The sequence below is a fragment of the Chiloscyllium plagiosum genome, chromosome 31, assembly GCF_004010195.1.
Source record: "Chiloscyllium plagiosum isolate BGI_BamShark_2017 chromosome 31, ASM401019v2, whole genome shotgun sequence".
NCBI lineage: Eukaryota > Metazoa > Chordata > Chondrichthyes > Orectolobiformes > Hemiscylliidae > Chiloscyllium > Chiloscyllium plagiosum.
In genome coordinates this window covers 17,553,320-17,572,866 of record NC_057740.1, presented here as the reverse complement: position 1 = coordinate 17,572,866, position 19,547 = coordinate 17,553,320, and the positions used below count along the sequence as shown (strand labels likewise).

Sequence of the window (19,547 nt, the reverse complement as noted above, 5' to 3'; positions counted from 1 at the left end):
TTGGTGGTGGGGTCTGTTTGGAGGTAGCAGAAATGATGAAGGATGATACGATATCTGGAGGTTGGTGGGGTGGTAGGTGAGGACCAGTGGGGTTCTGTCCTCGTGGCGATTGGAAGGGGGGGTTCAAGGGCGGAAGAGCGGGAAGTGGAGGAGATGTGGTGGACAGCATCGTCAACCACGTCTGAGGGGAAATTGTGGTCTTTGAAGAAGGAGGCCATCTGGGTTGCTTGGTATTGGAATTGTTCCTCCTGGGAGCAGATATGGCAAAGATGAAGGAATTGGGATTAAAGGATAGCGTTTTTTACAGGAAGGGGGAGTGGGAGGAGGTGTAGTCTAGGTAACTGTGGGAGTCAGTCGGTTTATAGTAAATGTCCGTGTTGATTCGGTCGCCCGAGATAGAAATGGAGAGGTCTAGGAAGGGGAGAGAGGAGTCTGAGATGGTCCAGGTAATTTTGAGGTTAGGGTGGAAGGTGTTAGTAAAGTGGATGAACTGTTCAACCTCCTCGTGGGAGCACGAGGCAGCGCCGATACAGTTATCGATGTAGCGGAGGAAAAGGTGGGGGCTGGTGCCAGTGTAGCTGCGGAAGTTCCACGTATCCTACGAAGAGGCAGGCATAGCTGGGGCCCATGCGGGTTCCCATGGCTACTCCTTTGGTTTGGAGGAAGTGGGAGGATTGGAAAGAGAAGTTGTTCAGAGTGAGGACCAGTTCGTTCAGTCAGTCGAAGGAGGGTGTCAGTGGAAGGGTACTGGTTGGTATGGCAGGAAAGGAAGAAGCGGAGGGCTTTGAGGCCTTCGTGTTGGGGGATGGAGGTGTACAGGGACTGGATGTCCATGGTGAAGATAAGGCTTTGGGGACCGGGGAAGTGAAAATCATGGAGGAGGTGGAAGGTGTGGGTGGTGTCCTGAATGTAGGTGGGGAGTTCTTGGACTAAAGGGGACAGGACCGTGTTGAGGTATGCAGAGATGAGTTCGTTGGGGCACAAGCAGGTTGAGATAATGGGTCGGCCGGGACAGTGAGGTTTGTGGATTTTGGACAGGAGGTAGCCTCCACCCCCACCCCCACTCCAGCCTATCACCCTCACCTTAACCTCCTTCCACCTATCGCATTTCCAACGCCCCTCCCCCAAGTCCCTCCTCCCTACCTTTTGTCTTAGCCTGATTGGCACACTTTCCTCATTCCTGAAGAAGGGCTCATGCCCGAAACGTCGATTCTCGTGCTCCTTGGATGCTGCCTGACCTGCTGCGCTTTTCTAGCAACACATTTTCTGCTACACCATCTAATAAGATTATGGCTAATCTGTGTTCCAAATTCCACATTTCCATTAATTCCTGGTCACCTTTGATTTCCTCAGCACAACAAGAATCTATCCACCTCTTAAAAAGTATTCAATTACCCCCATCCCACCACTTTATGAGGTAGGATCTGTCCATATTCATAACCGAGTCTAATGTCTGCCCCAAAGAATTGGAGGTTGTTCAGGACATTGGTGAGATCTCTTCTGGAATATTGTGTGCAGTTCTGGTTGCCCTGTTATAGGATGGATATTATTGGAGAGGGGGCAGAAAAGATTTACCAGGGTGTTGCTGGGAATGGAAGGTTTTAATTCTAAAAATAGGCTGGGACTTCTTCACTGGAGCATAGGAGGTTGAAGAGGTTTATAAAATTTTGCTGGGGAACGGAAAGGGTAAATAGTCAAGGACATTTCTCCAGGCTGAGGGAGTCCAAAACTGGAGGGCATAGATTTAAGGTGAGAAAGGAAAAATTTAAAATGGACCTAAGTAGCAATGTTTTTATGTAGAGGGTGATGCGTGTACGGAATGAGCTGCTAAAGGAAGTGGTGGAGGCTGGTACAATTACAACATTTAAAAGATATCCGAATAGGAAGGGTTGAGAGGGATATGGGCCAAATGCTGGCAAATTGGGCTATATTAATTTGGAATATCTTGTTGGCATGGATGAGTTGGACTGAAGGATCTGTTTCCTTGCTGTACAATTCTATGACTCTGACTTGTACTGTATTATTTTACACTGCAAGCGTTTACTGATGGGGCAACTCCAAATTCAAGTCACCAGCATCTGCACTACCACCAAAAGCCTTTTGGTGTCCCCACTACACTGTGTCAACCATCATTGAGCAGAGTCATCAGCCAGGTCAATACCAGTGGATGAAGTTTCCCAAAACATACTGAATAGGTTACAGCTAAAATTGCTCTATCATGCACTTGCTGAAAATGTGTTGCTGGAAAAGCGCAGTAGGTCAGGCAGCATCCAAGGAGCAGGAGAATCGATGTTTCGGGCATGAGCCCTTCTTCAGGAAAGCTCTTGCAAGGATGCCTTCCTTAAAGAAGCTCTCTTCCTGATTCTCCTGCTCCTTGGATGCTACCTGACCTGCTGCGCTTTTCCAGCAACACATTTTCAGCTCTGATCTCCAGCATCTGCAGTCCTCACTTTCTCCTCTATCATGCACTAGCAATCTTCCACAACTCAGTAGAATTAGACAACATTTTAGATTTTAATTGTGTTTTTTTTCCCATTAAAATGCTTTCCTTGATGAATTTAAGGTTGGTAACCTGGTGCAGTTTTATAATGGGGTGGCACAGTGGCCTTCTGCCTCACAGCACCAGGGGCTTGGGTTCAATTCCATCTTCAGGGATTGTCTGTATGGAGTTTGCACATTTTCTCTGTGTCTGCATGAGTTTCCTCCCACAGTCCAAAGATGTGCAGGTTAGATAGATTGGCCATGCTAAATTGTCTATAGTGTCCAACGATGTGCAAGTTAGGTAGTTTAGCCATGCTAAATTACCCATAGGGTCCAAAGATGTGCAGGATAGGTGGATTAGCTATGGGAAATGTGGGGGTTGGGTCTTGGTGGGTTGCCCTTCAGAGGGTTGGTGTGGACTTGTTGAGCTGAATGGCCTGCTTCCACACTGTAGGGATTCAATGATTCCTTTGTAAAAAAAAATTGCAGTTGTAAGTGGGTTAATAATCAATTATTATTTTAAATCACTGAAGATGACCAGAAAAAATACTGGACCATGTGCTAACCTTAATTAGAATTGTGTACATCAATAAAGTAAAGACCTGTGCATTGAGATAATGAGTGCAATTGAAGAGCCTCCTTGAACCACTGCAATCAGTGGACATTGAAAATTGGGGCCATGATTAGTTTTGTAAATGGATTGTGTAAATTATCACAAAAGATAGATCACAAATTTCATGTTAAATTCACTGATCTTTGCAACTTATTCAGCTAGTAGGCACGTAGGGATCCTCTAGACCCTCTTCCAGCTCCACTTAACACAAATTTATGAGTGGATCTCTTGGGAATTGACTCATTGTGATTTGAGTGTAGTTCAGACCTCAGCACTGGTCTCCATGGCACTCCACAGGATTGCACTGTGATTGATGTTTCAGTGGCTGACATCATTGGGATCATTGTAGAAGGGACAGGGATGGGTAGATGGCAGACAAGCACTTGCTGGATTTAACCTGTCCCTTCCACCCGGCGCTCACCCACTGCCTTCGATCTTGCAGGTTGGGTTGTGTTGATTCTGTCTCCACATCACTGAATTCTCTCTTCCTGTGAATTTCTCATTCCAACCCTCAGTGGGTGAGTTGGCTGTCAGCAGATAGCAAGATCCTTGAAAGTACGATCTGCAGTTCAGACTCTTCCATTGTGGCTAAATCAAAGGTTTTTGCATATTTTTCCAGCTAATCTTTTTTTTGTTATTGCTTCAGGAACATAAGGCTCAGTGGCGACTCTGTCTAAAACTTACATTATCACTCAATGAGATGTCACAATCTGGCTGGTCCAGGAGCACCTTCACAATCTCTGCCCGCCCATGCTCACAGGCACACATCAGTGCAGTGGACCCCTCATTGTCCTGACTGTTAACGTCAGCTCCACAGTCCAGCAAGGCCTTCACCATCTCAATACGTCCGTGACTGACGGCCAGCATCAAGGCTGTTTGACCCGCCTAGAGGAGAATGAAAAACACTCTTCAATTTTGTTGTATAGATCTGGGGCTTACCTCAGTCTTGAACACCCAGCCTCAAAGGTCAGTCTCATAAATGAGAACTCCCGCCATACAAACCCTGTGAAATTTCTGCCAATGTAGTCATGTACAAGAACCAAACCAAAACTAGTTATTGTACTTAGTTGCAGTAAGTCTGACAGTATCTGTGGAGAGAGAAAGAGTTAATGCTTCAGGCCAATGATCATCCTGAAACATTGCCTTCTCCACTGAGTTGCCAGAACTGCTGAGTATTTCCAAAACTTTCTGTTTTGGTTTCCATTTTCCGGTGTCTGTGGTACTTAGCGTCATGATTAGGACACAGACCCTCTCTGATCACTTATATTTAGGATGCACTGCAACCAGCATGATTCCTTCATCAGAACCTTCCAAACCAGACCTCTACTACCTGCAATTTCCCCTCTAAGCCACACACCAACCTTAACTTGAAACTATACTGCTGTTCCTTCATTGTTGTTAGATCAAAATCCTGGAACTTACAAGACTGCAGATATATGTGACCTCCATGGTTCAATAAGGTAGCTCACACCATCATCTCAAAGGTAAGTAGTGATGGCCAATAAATACTGACCCAGCAAAGTGACATCCATGCCCCATGAATGAATGATTCAAATAAATAAACAGTTGGACTGCAGCTCAGTCTAAGGGATACAGAATGAATTTAGAGCTATTTGGAGCTTACCTGTAACACTTTAAGCAACAAAGAATTTAGTTCATATCTCTGCTGTCAGTATAAAAGGAATAGGGAAGTGATTAATTATCAGCTTTTTAAAGCCTTTGTCCCTGTTGAATTTCATTTCTGTTCAATGTCAAAATTCACTCACTAGTATTGGACATGGATCGGTAAGAGTTACACAAAGTTGTGTTGCAATCTCCAATTCCTATCCAGATGGGAGTCAAGAGAAGCCAATAAACTCTGAGATATTCATTCCATCCCTTTGAAGGTCATTCAGAAATGTAAATCACCTGTAACTCTGACAATTGCAACCGACTGTCACTGATCCGTACAATTTTAAAACACATGGCAGTTTATTAGCTGGAGGTATAATATGTAATAAGGAAAAAAACATTCCTTTTTTTCGTAATAAAGTATATCAAGATAACACAACATCATTCTGATGTAAAGCAATCATCTATTTGATAATGCAATCCAACACAATAAAATGTAATTGTGTAGGAACCAGTCACTGCAGATGCTGGATTTTGTACTGAAAACAGCAAATGTTGGGGATCACAGTGGGTCAGGCAGCATCCATGGACAGAGACCCAGCTAACATTTTGCGCCTAGGTGACTCTTCAACAACATTGACTTCAGCTTTGGGACATCCCAAACCCACTGAACTGGAATGGAAGCAAGTTATCATCATTTCCAAGGGGCTGTCCAGGGGAGGATGAGAATAGGTACTCCCAATAAATTGTAAGGAGGAAATCCTAGGATTTAACTCATTGACAATGAACAAATCCACCATTGTGTCATCTCTGTAATGCCACAACAAAAATCAAGACCAGGAGCACTGTATGAATTCTATCAATGTATTGAGTACTTCAAATTTCATAACATTCAAAGAAATGGGACCAGTGCAGGAACTTGAGATTAGCTCACATTTAGTGGTAATTATCTTGTGCAGACTCGATGGGCCGAAGGGCCTTTTCTGCACTGTATGAATCGATTGGGAGTGTCACTACACTTAGTCCTGTGGAATGCAAATAAACAGCTGAGAGCAAAGAGTGACTGGGAACTCTGTGTATCCAGACTTCACAGCTTCAGATGGAGAATCACTAACACAGTTAGACAACAGCTACACAGGCAGGTCCTGAGCAACATGCTGAGGAACAAAAATTCATTTGAAAATGGAGATTAAGGAGGATTAGGATCAACTAAGAATGGATTACTTGGGCCTCCCAATGTGTGGGTCTGATGGCAAAGTATCACAGAAATCTTCTGTTCAAATAGTTTCCCATCATCTGCTGATAATAAAACACTCAAGAGTTAGATGACCCCGAGTTAACATGATGGGGCACGATGAAGTGTCCTTATTAGTGCCACAGGAACAGAAGCAAGCTCTTCAATAGTTTGATTTTATACAAACTACACCCACAGAAATCTGTGACCAGTGTTCAAACCCGTGCAGACAAGGCTACGCAATCAGCTTATGTTTGGCCAGCCTTTTTCAGAAATTACATTTCACATTTAAATCCTGAACAAGTTGGTTTCCAAATAGATTTAAGGGTCATTTATTACCCAGGATTAGGGATCACATGGTAATGGAAGCCTGAGGCTGTGTGCACTGTCTGGGCAGCAGGGTGCTGTGCTCACGTATCATTAGTACTCTCCATTTAACTGTGGAGAGACTGGTATACTTGTATGTCACATAGTGTCCTTGTATATGTGTCTTTCTTTATTTACACGCAGGTTTGCATTTATATCTAAGTGTATACCTAGGTTGGTATGTATCTATAAATTTTCCATATGGATAGGTTTGAATGTGGTTTGTGGATGTGTGAGTTAACACTTATTAAGTAGGATTGGGTGTATAAATATTAAGAGTCGATGCAACAATTTAATTAATCAAGAATCTCAGTTTGTTATTTATCCAACTCAATAGTTTAAGACAGGAGCACGGAATGCTTCGCTCACAGGTACAGGATAGTAATTTATGAGATACATTGATTAAAGTGAGAATGGCCTTTATGACTTCACCACTGAGCTTAGATTTCTTTTAAGGAAAGTGCTCCATTTTACGTTTCGTGTTAGTTTCATACAAATGTACCACTGTCTGAGGTCTTTCTACCATAGTTAAATGGGTGTCCGTTCAGTTATCAGACCTTCATTGTGCCTCAAATCTATGTAAATATAGTCTTGCACAAGAAAGAAATGCTTTTGGTTTGTTTGTTGGGTAGAGTCAAACTCCAATGTTTGTTTGTTCCTTTTACACTACTGTACAGAACCGAACTGCTTCCGCGACTATGTATGTATATAAAGATATTTTTATGAAGAAAGTATTGTTTTGAAATTAAAAAAATTCATGCAAGTATACTTGGTGCCAAAGTTAAGTTCCGCCATCAGTAGTCACCTGACTGGCTTTGGCATTGACGTTCCCCAAACTAAATAACTGCTTGACAACATTCATCTCTGCATCAGTCTCCATGGCAGCCAGTGCAGCGAGCATGATTGCAGTGTAGCCTGCCTTGTTCTGCCAGTCAACATTACAGACAGCTGAAAAATAAACAAGACACCTGATTGGTTGGCTCAACAAGAGGAAGATGCAATCAACCACTGGTACTGCAGGAATAAATGTAGGATACAGGAATATTCATTTGCATATCAAAGTACCCCATTGTTGTCAGGAATTAATTTATTTGTGTCCTTAAATCCAAAACCTGAAGCAATGTAATTGCTATATGCCAATATTTTCCCATTAGAGATGAGGGAAGATTGCTTCAACTTAATTAAGCTGTTATACTCATCAGTTATTATACTCTGTGCTAACCTTTGAGTCTCTTCCAAAAATTAAACTTTTTATTTCTTTTCACAATTTATTGATCTCTCAATAATATTATACCATTCCAGAGAGAGATACATTGGGAAATATTATAGATGGCAGCTGGGCACATCCCCATTACACTCCCCCATTTCACCTCCCTACCCCCACATGCCCATGCTACATACTGGCATTAAACTCATACCCACAGTACACCCTATCCACGTGCCCCCACCCAAAACCCTGGATTCACCTACCCACATCCACATCTCCTTCTCACCTGTCCTCACCCACATTACATCCATCCACTTGCCCTCACCCACACCATGCCTCTGTGCTTCTACATCATGCTTTTATCCAGTTAGTGAACACCAGACTTCCGAGCTCACCTGTGTCCAGCAACAGCTTGACAATCTGGAAGTTGGAGTGAGAGACACAGTAGTGCAGGGCTGTGTTGCCATTCCCATCAGACAGGTTGACAACATGTTTCAGGATGGCTGGTGACATCTCCGCAAAGGCCATGAGATAGTCAGCTACGGCCTGGGGCGAGGCTGACTTCTGACTGGAGACTCTGAACCACTCCTGCTGGATTGCATTCAAACTGGACATCTGCAAACACACAAGAGCATCCAGGACTGCAGATTTTGACTTTCAGCCCATTGTACTGTTAACTGCTCCTCCCACCCAGAGCCGAGGGCCCATAGATGGGAGCTGGAGCCAGCTGGCCACACGCTGCCACATCATTCCCAAATAAACCCACCCTGAATATTGACTGCTATCAGATCGGGTCTGTGTCAGGCCAGAGCAGCTAACAACCGGAAAATAAACATCTTGGATTAATCTTCACTTGATATTTTAGCAGCCCGAAAACAGAAGAGGAGCATGAACAGCAGGAGGATGTAGGTTTGGCTTCGGGAGTCGTTAAAATTGACAGAAGTGCTCGGTGTCTGGAAGCCATTATCAATGCACTAAGGCTCGATTGTTTGTGCAACTCCCTCACAAACTGCTGATCACATTTAAATGAGGCAATTTAAATGAGTTTTTCATTGGAACATCAATTTAACATAAACATACATGGTTTCCCAGAATTCCTGAACGTTGCTATTGAAACAGGGCAAAGAGTGAACCACAACTCAAGGTAGTCATGAAAGCAGAGGCATACAGATGGGGGCACTTGGTCCTCTCCGCCACTCCCTTACCTCCCACTGCATAGCTGCCTTAAATTGGGCACAAGCTGCATGTTGAAATCACACATTCCAACATTCGCCCACACCCCTATTCAGATCTTGTCTCTAGGTTATCATCAGTAATAGAACCCCTGGGAACACAACAAAGAGCAGCTCGTGATGGAGACTGAGCTGGACTTCAGTCTCTGGAGTTAAGCTTTCCGATAACGTGTAGGAAAAAAAAGCTTGTGGCTGGAACAAGTTCCAGGAAAAGGACAAGAAACTGCACTACCAAGAGAGAGAGAGAAAACCCCCCCACCTGCCCCTCCACACCCAAATGTGAGGTGGAATAATAGAGAAGTACTTATACTTCCATAGCACCATCGGGATGCCATCTCAGAAATGTTAAAAATTAGAAACATGAAAGCCATTTTCACACAGCAAGATCCCACAGTGGTCAAATGAGATAATGGTCAGATAATCTGTTTCAGCAATACAGGTGGAGGGATAAATAAACAGCAAGGCTCCAGGGAGAGCTCTTCTGAGCTTAAACGTAGTGCCATGCATTTTTGTCTATCCACCTTAACGTTTAATGTCTTATCTGATATGCAATGGCTGAGAGGACAACATTCCCTCAGGTTTCTTTGTTTACTCTTGCGTGAATGTGGGCTTTGCCCATCCATAATTGCTCTTCAACTGAATGGCTTACTCAACCACTGTAGAGAACAGTTAAGAGTCAACTTCATTGCTCTAAGTTTGAAGTCTCATATAACCTGGAAGGATGACAGATTTCCTTCCCTAAAGGACATATTTGAAACAAGAATTAGTGATAGGTTTACAGTCAACATTACTAAGACTAGCTCTCAATTCTAGAATTAAAAGAAAAAAATATTTTTAAATTCCATCCGTTACTACAGTGGGACTCAAACCACCATATTATCCTGGATTTCTGCCTTACTAGTCCAGTGACATTACCATCATGCCATCAGCTACTCTAGCTCATGTGATCTCTCCTGGAGTTATCACCATGGACTTTTTTTTGAAGTGTCTGAAGTAGAACATGTGCCCTCATCTTTCTGGCTCGTGATAGACACACTAACCTCAACACAGACTTTTAACCTGACCTCACTATGGACATCACAATTAACTCCACAGTAATGGCAAACAAAGATGCTCACCACCTCCTTACTCTTCACTGGATTTGGGTCATTGAAATGATTCTTCAGGATTAGACAGACTTCCCGCATCTTCAGACTCAACTCAAATCTGTAGGAAAACCAATCACAAGAGAGTCAGGACAGACAGCAAACTCTTGAAACACCCAATATGCTGAGGGGAGAAATTTTAATACTGCAGAGGATATCCTACAACCTATGAACTGCAACTGAATCATTTCTTAAAATCCTGGGTTTTATAATTAAAGGAAGAGAGCGCAAAGACAACGGGCATTTGCAAACAATGTATAAAACACTGGTGAGGTACCAGCTGGGGTTTGGTGGCTAATTCTGGGAACCACACTTTGAAAGGAATAAAGGTGATTGGGATAGGGTTGGTCCATACAGGTCAGGATTGTGCACTATACAAAAGCCTTCAGTGTGGAAAGGGCCTGAGCTCGGTTTGGAGATTTTAAACACACTGTTGGAGTCCACATGTGTCAGGCACCCCAGAACAACTGTCATACTAATAGCAGTTTTATGATCTGGGTAATGCAGTTTTGTAGGCTCTGGCTAAATGACTGCAAATGGAGTATTAACTGTGTCTGGAAGAACCAGTTGGACTATGGATTTAACTCACTCTTGAGTGCTTAGCATCAAGGTAAAACTAGGATATTTAGAAATTGTTAATGTTAACTTAAAATGGGAAGGGAAATAAAAAGGTAGAGTATTTACTTAATTGCAAAAGACCTGCGTAGAACTTTGGGTCCTCAAAGTCAGGACTTGATTTGTGATTAAAGAATATCTAAGCTCTGTCCATCAGGAACTGACGGAAGCAAATCCAAACCACGGGAGTGGATTTCAGCGAGATCAGGCTTAAAAGCCCTATAGAGAGTTGCACTGAATTCGATGGACTGAATGGCTTGCTCATGTGCTGTAAGTGACACTGTGGTTTCAGCTTGAACCTAACAATAGACTTGGAAGATTCGCACCAGCCAACAGGAGCAAATCACTGATCTCCGGAAGGAAATAGTGTGTCAGAGACAAGCTAAAGAAACAAACTCTCCAAATCAGGAAACAGGAGAATGGGGAGATAAGGAGAAGTCAGCCCCACAAATGAGGTACGCGTCAGTTAAAAAATGACCAGTGTAACTGGACACAAATGCCAGGAATGTTCTGATGCGACCAATTACATTACTGCAACATGTGAAAAAACAATTAATGCAAAAATTTTTTTAAAATTATATTCGAGGAATCTGGTATCCAAAAACAAAGCAGCACAGTTATCAAAGTCTTTAGCAAACTGCAATGCCAACTATGCTCAGTTTATGAACTAATTTCTAAAAATAAAAATAGGCCACACAATAACCTGGAGCAAAGATCCAACTAAGTCCACAGTTATACACTGTGCAGCTGGACTGTTTCCAGCATGGGACTGAGTAACTGCCATAGATTTACAAAGAATTCATGAGCTCTACCTTATTTCTATCCTAGACTTGCCACTTTTCAGTGAAAGCTAAAATTACCATCTTAATGATCTTATAAGCATTTAGCTGAACTTAATAAATTTAAGGTTGAATTACGGATAATTACCCTGTTATTACACATCTTCAAAGCAGGGTGGGACTTGAACCCAGGCCCAGAGGTAGGGGCACTACCTGTGAACCATGCTGAGTTGTGGTATTTTAATCAATTTCCTCTAATATGCTCAACTCACCTCTGGGACAGGTGGGAGTTGAACCCAAGTCCAAGAATATTATTTTCCTAATCAACCTGATCAGAGATTTGATCATACATCTCTAGGCCAGGTGGGATTTGAGTTCAGGCTTTCTGGCTCAGAGACAGTGGCTCTACAAGAGCTTCAGGTAGAATTGTATTCACTGATTCACCTATTCAAGCATTCTGCATGGCATCATGCTCATTTCAGATAATAAGCCTCATTGGAGCTAGGCTCCACCAGTGATAAATATGTTGTATAATTAATGGTTTAATGGTTTCCATCATCATGAATGCCCTGATATGGTTTCGCACTGCTTGATGAATAATTTGATTTGATTTGACTTATTACTGTCACATGTGCCCAGGTACAGTGAAAAATGTTGTTTTGGGTGCATTACAGGCAGGTCATTAGGGAAATAGAACAGAGCGAGGAGTACAGTGTTGCAGCTGCAGAGAAGGTGCACAAAGAATGAGGTCAACATTAAATTTAAAATTTGAGAGGTCCATTCAAAAATCTAATAACAGCTGAGAAGAAGCTGTTCTTGAATCTGTTGGTACATATTATACATAGAACATAGAACTTAGAAAAGTATAGCACGGAACAGGCCCTTCGGCCCATGATGTTGTGCTATGTTTAAGCTTTTTTGTTTTCTGCCTGATGGAAGAGGTTGGAAGAGATTACAACCAAGGTGGGAGGGATCTTTGATGATGTTGGCTGCCTTCCTGGGGTAGCAAGAAGTGTGGATGGAGTCAATGGATGGAAGGTTGGTTTGCATGAGGACCAGGCTGTGTTTCCATTTCTCTGCAGTTTCAATAGTCCTGGGAAGAGCAAATCATGATGCATCCAGACAGAATGCTTTCTATTGTGCATCCATAAAAATTGGTAAGAGTCTTTGCAGACATGAGTAATCAGAATTCCTGAGTGTGCTTATTGGGTGTATTAATGTATATAGGCGAAAGTGAGGACTGAGATGCTGGAAATTAGAGTGGTGCTGGAAATGCACAGCAGGTCAGGCAGCATCTGAGGAGCAGGAAAATCGGCGTTTCGGCAGGAGCCCTTTATCAGGAAACCATTCATTCCTGATGAAGGGCTCCTGCTGAAATGTCGATTTTCCTGCTCCTCGGATACTGCCTGATCTGCTGTGCTTTTCCAGCACCACTCTAATCTTGACTGTATTAGTGTATATGTTTACTGAACGATACAACCATGGCATTGATTGGCTGATGTTAAAGTATAGGTGTTGGTAGGGTGATATTTAAAGAAGTCTTATATCTGTACCTAAGGAAGGATGTGCCTATCATAGAGAGGGTGTGTAACACATGTTCATGGGGGATGACAGGATTATTCTGTGAGGAGATATTGTGGACATGGGGACCATGTTCCATATTGTTTAGAAGAATGAAACATGATGTAATCGGAATACACAAATTTCTCAACAGAGTTTGACAAGGGCGAATAATGTTTCTCCTTACTGGGGAGCTCTAGAATCAGGGTTACAGTACCAGAACAAGAGGTAGCCTATTTAATAATGGGATGAAGAGGGGTTACTTCACTCTGAGAGTGAGAACTTCCTAACCCAGAGGACGGTGAAAGCTCAGCTATTGACTACGTTCAATACAATAGAGTTCTAGATATCAAAAGCATTCAGGAATAAGGGGTAATGGAGGAAATTGATAATGAAAAGGATTAGCCATGAGCTGGTTAATGGCAGAGCAGGCTGAAAAGGCTAATGACCTACTTATGATCCTTTTTTAATTAAGAGAGCACTTTTCACAGTTGCAAATATCACAAAGCTTCCTCACACCTCAAATACTTCATTAAATGTAATCACTGTTGTAATGTAAGAAATATGGTCACTGATCTGTACACAGCAAGCTTGATATTCTGTGTTTAAGGTGTTGATTGAGGAACAAATATTGCTCTGGACAGAATGGTTAATTCGCTTGCTCTTCCCCAAAATGGCTCTATTTCAATTTGACATCTCATTCAGAAGATGGCCCCTCCAACATAGCACCATTCCTCAGTGCAAAATGTCAACCCTGTTGTTTGCGATCAAACCCCAAAGTGGAACTTGAACCCAGAACTAGGTGATCCAGAGACCATAATAACTGAGCCATCACTAACTTGGTTTTGGCCTCTATTCTCAGTCTATCTATCTCCATGTCCATTGTGAATTGCTCATCACCCACAGAAACAATTAGTTTCCAGCTACTTCTCTGCAATATTCTACCCACACCCTGCCACCAAGTGCCATGTGCCCCATTATCCTGTTGGCACAGATACAATTCCTAATTACCCAAGGGAGTTGGTTTTCAGTTTTTAAATATGTACTACCAGGAGATTTGCTCCCTCACTGGTGAGGTTCTAATTAACTCACTTGCAATGTTTTAAGATGGCCCATGGACCACATTAACAGGTCTGCTCTACAGTTCCAGCATTTCCTGCCTTTCTTCCTATTCTCTGGCAGCAGTTACATTTCATCCACCTTTATTTGATTTGTTACGTTCCTGTTTAGTTGCACACTCCTAATTCCAGTCTCATGACAATCTAGTATTAGCAGTTTCTTCACATCCCTTCAGTGTTGGAGTTAGAGTTGCCACTTGAAATAATACAATCACGAGAGCAATGTGCAGGTAAGTGATAGCAGAAACTATTCCTCTTGCAGACAGGACAGTCAGGGCCAATTGTCCTGTGTCACACGGCTAACATCCACATTACAAAGAAGAAACGACTGCTGGAAATTTCTGCACTACAAACATCAGAGCCACATTAAAGAATTTGACAGAATGGGCAGATTTTTGTAGCATGATATGTATCATCCAAAAATGTATGTAGCATGCATGTTTGCATTTGGTGCAATTGCCACCTTAAAGGCAGATATTGAACTTACTAAGAATGGATTACAAGAGCACTATTTTTTGTTCTCTGATCTTGTCAGTTGCAAGTTTCAATTGTGTATCATTACTGAGATCAGTCAGACTAGCTCAAGCCAAATTGAATCATTGGTGTTTGAGATTGGAACATCTTGGCTATCACTGCTTTAAACAGCTAAGTATTAGGAACCAGGTTCCAGATGCTATGCATTTAAACTGTGATCTATACAAATGGAAAGTTAATGAAGACTTCTCTCTCCTCAAGCCACAAGAGAGGGCAGAGTATACATTTCTCGTTTTCTTTTGTTCTATTGAACCCCAAAGTTTCAATTATTTCAATGATGAATAATTAGAGCAAATGGAAAGACTTTGTTCTCACTTTTCCTTCACTTCCTCTTCTTCAGTTCTGTTCTCTTCACTCTTCTGTTTACTCTGCTCAAGCGTTTTCTCTTTCTCTTTATCCCTCCATTCTGCAGGATGCTCGCAGTCATCGCTGTCACTGCTGTTCAGGTTTGTAATGCCATCATCATCAGAACTATCACAGCAATTTCCCAACTCACTTTCCGAACTGTCTCCAATCACTTTCTCTAAGTTCTCCTCACCACTCGATTCCTCACTCGAAGTTGTCTCATATCTGTAATTACAAATGCAACAGAATTTTCATTGCAGCTCTTGCCCAAAAGAGTAGGAGATTGATGATGTTGCTGGACTAGTAATTCAGATTCTTCAACTGATGATCTGGAAGCTTGAGTTTAAATCCCACCAGAGTAACTGGGGAGTTCCAATTTAATTATCTAAGTGAATTAGTTATCATCAGTCATGGCGGTCAATAATTTACCATGTTGATATGGATACTCTTCAAGGACACTGGAGACATACAGTTTAACTCCTCCCCCACACCTCCCCTCCTACCCCACCACCATCACCACTCTGAGAACAGAGGCCAGTAATTTTTCATCACTTGGCACCATTACTGACAAGGCGGTGCCCACTGCCTGCTGACAATGCTCTCACCCAAGGCATGGGATTGCTGTGGGACCTATTGTGTGATCTAATATCTCTTCATATATCAATCATCTCAACCCAGGAATCAGTCTAGTAAACCTTCACTGCACTCCCTCCATTGCCAGAGCATCATTGATCAGTTAAGGAGACAAAACTGCACACAATATTCCTGGTATGGTCTTACCAAAGCCCTGTACAACTGCAGTAAGACATCCCTGCTCCTGCATTCAAATTCTCTTTACTCAAATCCTCTCACTATGAAGGCCAACATATCATTTCCCTTCCTCACCACCTGCTGCACTTGCATGCCGACTTTCAGTGACTGGTGCACACCCCCATCTTTCCTAATCTATTGCTTTTCAGATAATAATCTGCCTTCCTTTTTTGGCACCAAAGTGATTAATCTCACATTATATCTCATCTGTCATGCATTTGCCCACTCACTCAACTTGTCCAAATCATACTGAAGCATCTCTGTGCCCTCCTCCCAATCCATCCTGCCACCCAGCTTTGTGTTGTCTGCAAACTTGGAGATATTACATCCAGGTTCCGCATCTATGTCTTTAATGTAGATTGTGGATAGCTGGAACCCAAGCTCTGATCTCTACAGTACCTCAATGGTCATTGGCTGCTACTCAGTAAAAGAACTGTTCATTCCTAGTCTTTTGTTCACCTCACCTGCTAAGCAATTCTCTTTCCAGGTCAGTACACTACCCAAATTGTATGTGCTTTAATTTTATATTTAATCTCTTAACTTGGACCTTATCAAAAGCCTTCGGAAAGTTCAAGTGAACCGCAGTCGCTGGTATCCCTTATCAAGTATTTGCCAACTATGATTTCCTTTCCATAAATCCATGCTGATTCTGTCCATTCCTTTCACTGTCTTCCAAGTATTCTGCTAACTCTTTTATAATGGACTCTAGCATTTTCCCAAATACTGATGTCAGGCTACCAGTCAATAATTCCCTGTTTTCTTTCTACCTCTTCTTTTCCAAATAGTGGGGTTACATTAGACAAGTTCCAGAGTGTATAGAATCTTGAAAGATTGCCACCAATGCATTCACTATTTTGCTGAGCACTTCCTTAAGTACTCAGTGATTACTTATCAAGCTTTAGAGGTTTATCAAACTTTAATTCCAATAAATTCCCCAACACCATTTTCCTACCAATATTGATTTTCCACTTTCTCACTAGAGTGTCCTTTCAACATTTTTGGGATGTTATTTTTGTCTTTCTTTGTTTAGAATAAATCAAAATGTCTTCAACTAGCTTGTCAACTCTTTGTTCTCCTTATAACTTCCCCTATTTCTGAATGTAAATGACAGACATTTGTCTTCATTTTTCCTTTTCTCTTTAGGTACCGATGGAAGCTTATACAGTCAGTTTGCATGTTCCCCACAAACTTACTCATTACTCTCATGCCTCTCAACCAACCCCATGTCTTCCTTTGCTGACACCTAAACTGCTCCCAGTTCACAGGTCTGCTGCTCCTTTTGGCCAATTTATATACTTCTTCCTTGGATCTAATACAATTCCAAATTTCCCTTGTTAACCATGGTAAAGACCATCTTTCCCATTTTATTTTTGTGCTGGACAGGATTGAGCAATTGTTGCAGTTCCCCCATGCACTCTTTAAACGTTTGCCATTGTCTATCCACTGTCATCCTTTTAAATAACGATCCCCAATTTATCATAGCCAGGTTACACCTCATACTGTCATAGTTTCTTCTACTTAGATTCATGATCCTAGCCTCAGAATCAACTGTCACCCTCCATCTTAACAAATTTACATTTATTTCCGCTTTTTTAATTTCAACCTTTTAAAATAGAAAACTGAACAGAATAGAAGCCTTCAGGATTCAATATCGAGTTCAATAATATTAGAACCTGAACACCTTCATCTATGCCCTTTAGCTACCGCCACACCCTAGGCCCAGACATGACATGGGCTGCTTTCAACATAGCCAACCCATTTTCATAGCTTATGGTCCACATTATCAGCTTCACTTCCTCCCTGGCATATTATCATCCATCCCTTTGTCTGCTGGTGCTTTCTCTTTCTCTGTTTGACCTCCATCTCTACCTATCCACTCACTCCTTTTTCCACCCCACCCTTGTTTTCAAAATATATATCACTTTTTCCTAGTTACTATCAGTTGTGAAGAAGGGTTGCTGGACTCAAAATATTAATTCTCTTTTCTCTCCACTGACAAGAGAACCTGTTAAGTTTTTGAGGGGAAAGTGAGGACTGCAGATGCTGGAGATCAGAGCTGAAAATGTGTTGCTGGAAAAGTGCAGCAGGTCAGGCAGCATCCAAGGAGCAGGAGAATCGACGTTTCGGGCATGAGCCCTTCTTCATTCCTGAAGAAGGGCTCATGCCCGAAACGTCGATTCTCCTGCTCCATGGATGCTGCCTGACCTGCTGCGCTTTTCCAGCAACACATTTTCAACCTGTTAAGTTTCTCCAGTAATTTCTGTTTGCGTTTCAGAATAGAAAACTGTATCTCCATCTCACTAAGTGCTTGAATGGTGGAGTGCAGTTAATCACATTGTATATTCCATTATTGTACATATAGCAAAATGTATTTATAGATATTTTTAAATCAATGTATTCAAGTGTGTTATGGCACACATCCAAAGCAGGTGGGATTTGAATCCAAGTCTCCGAGCTCAGGGGTAAGAACATTGCCACTGTATCACAAGAGTCCTAAATAACATGCATTTCTACAAGGGCTTTATTTTAAAAATGTTCTTAACACTTTGTCAAATTTTATTCTATGATTCGGCATTGATTCACTTAAAGAGACGATTAGTTATGAGAGCAAAAGCCATGGTTTTAAGGAGGATCTTAAAGTAGGAAGGTAAGGTAGAGAGATGTAGGAAGGATTTCAAAGCTTGGGGCTTTGGCAGCTTAAGGCAGGAACAAGAAACTAAATTCAAAGATGCGCAAGAGGTTAGAGGAATGCAAATCTCAGAGAATTGTGGGACTGGAGGAGATATGGAAAACAAGGGTGAGGATTTTAAAATTAAAGTGTTGCGAAATTGAAAATTAACGTGGGCGGCACGGTGGCACAGTGGTTAGCACTGCTGCCTCACAGCGCCAGAGACCCGGGTTCAATTCCCGACTCAGGCGACTGACTGTGTGGAGTTTGCACATTCTCCCCGTGTCTGCGTGGGTTTCCTCCGGGTGCTCCAGTTTCCTCCCACAGTCACAAAGATGTGCGGGTTAGGTGAATTGGCCATGCTAAATTGCCCGTAGTGTTAGGTTAAAAGGGGTAAATGTAGGGGTATGGGTGGGTTGCGCTTCGGCGGGTCGGTGTGGACTTGTTGGGCCGAAGGGCCTGTTTCCACACTGTAAGTAATCTAATCTAAAAAAACGTGGGTCAGAGAGAACAGGGCTGAGGAGTGAAGGGGACTCTGCACAAGTTAAAACATGGGAGGCAGAATTTTGGATGTTCAAGTTTCCAGGAGATGGAATGTGGAAGGTGGTCAGGAGTTGTTGGAATAATTGGTTTAAAAGATCATCGAGGCCTGAGTGAAGATTTAAGCAGCAGCTGAGCTGAGATGTGGCAGTATAGAGATGGAAGCAGGCAGTTTTAGTGGTAACACATTTGTGTGACCATAACATATATCAAATGTAACACCAAAACTGCCTCAGATATTGCTAGGGAAACTGATGGAGTAAGTGGCTGGGGAATGGAGACTGTGCCAGGAACTGAAGACAAGGATTTTAATCTTCCCAATACAGGGGTAAGTCTAGGATAGGGAATGGGTCTGGGTGGGTTACTCTTCGGAGGGTCAGTGTGGATTTGTTGGGCCAAAAGGCCTGTTTCCACACTGTAGGGATTCTATGATTCTATTAATAGGAAGCACTGTTACATATACAAGTTATCCACATCAATATAGCAACATTTTGGACAAATAATTGTAACTACTTACTCGCCATTCAAAAGACCAACAAACTGTAGATTTTTTTTGCTGACATTTGCTTCTGTTTTGTTTGACCCATCCTTCTTTTTCATGATTGACTTCAACACTCCTGTTAAAACAGACCGGTATCATGATGTTGGTTACAATCATTCAGGACTATCTAATCCAGGACAGCCACACA

General features: G+C 42.3%; 1 protein-coding gene across 2 annotated transcripts in view; it reads right to left on the bottom strand.

Annotated features, from left to right (window-relative positions):
* Nucleotides 1–19,547, bottom strand: part of kank3 (KN motif and ankyrin repeat domains 3) — a 58,565-nt gene that overhangs the window by 2,409 nt on the left and 36,609 nt on the right. For both annotated transcript variants that reach the window (XM_043721064.1, XM_043721065.1), the window contains exons 4-9: nt 19,376–19,475; nt 14,811–15,065; nt 9,863–9,950; nt 7,908–8,127; nt 7,111–7,253; nt 3,779–3,979 (exon numbers count right to left, since the gene is read on the bottom strand). In XM_043721064.1, coding sequence (XP_043576999.1) covers nt 3,779–3,979; nt 7,111–7,253; nt 7,908–8,127; nt 9,863–9,950; nt 14,811–15,065; nt 19,376–19,475 — 1,007 coding nt within the window. The remainder of the gene's footprint in view (nt 1–3,778; nt 3,980–7,110; nt 7,254–7,907; nt 8,128–9,862; nt 9,951–14,810; nt 15,066–19,375; nt 19,476–19,547) is intronic.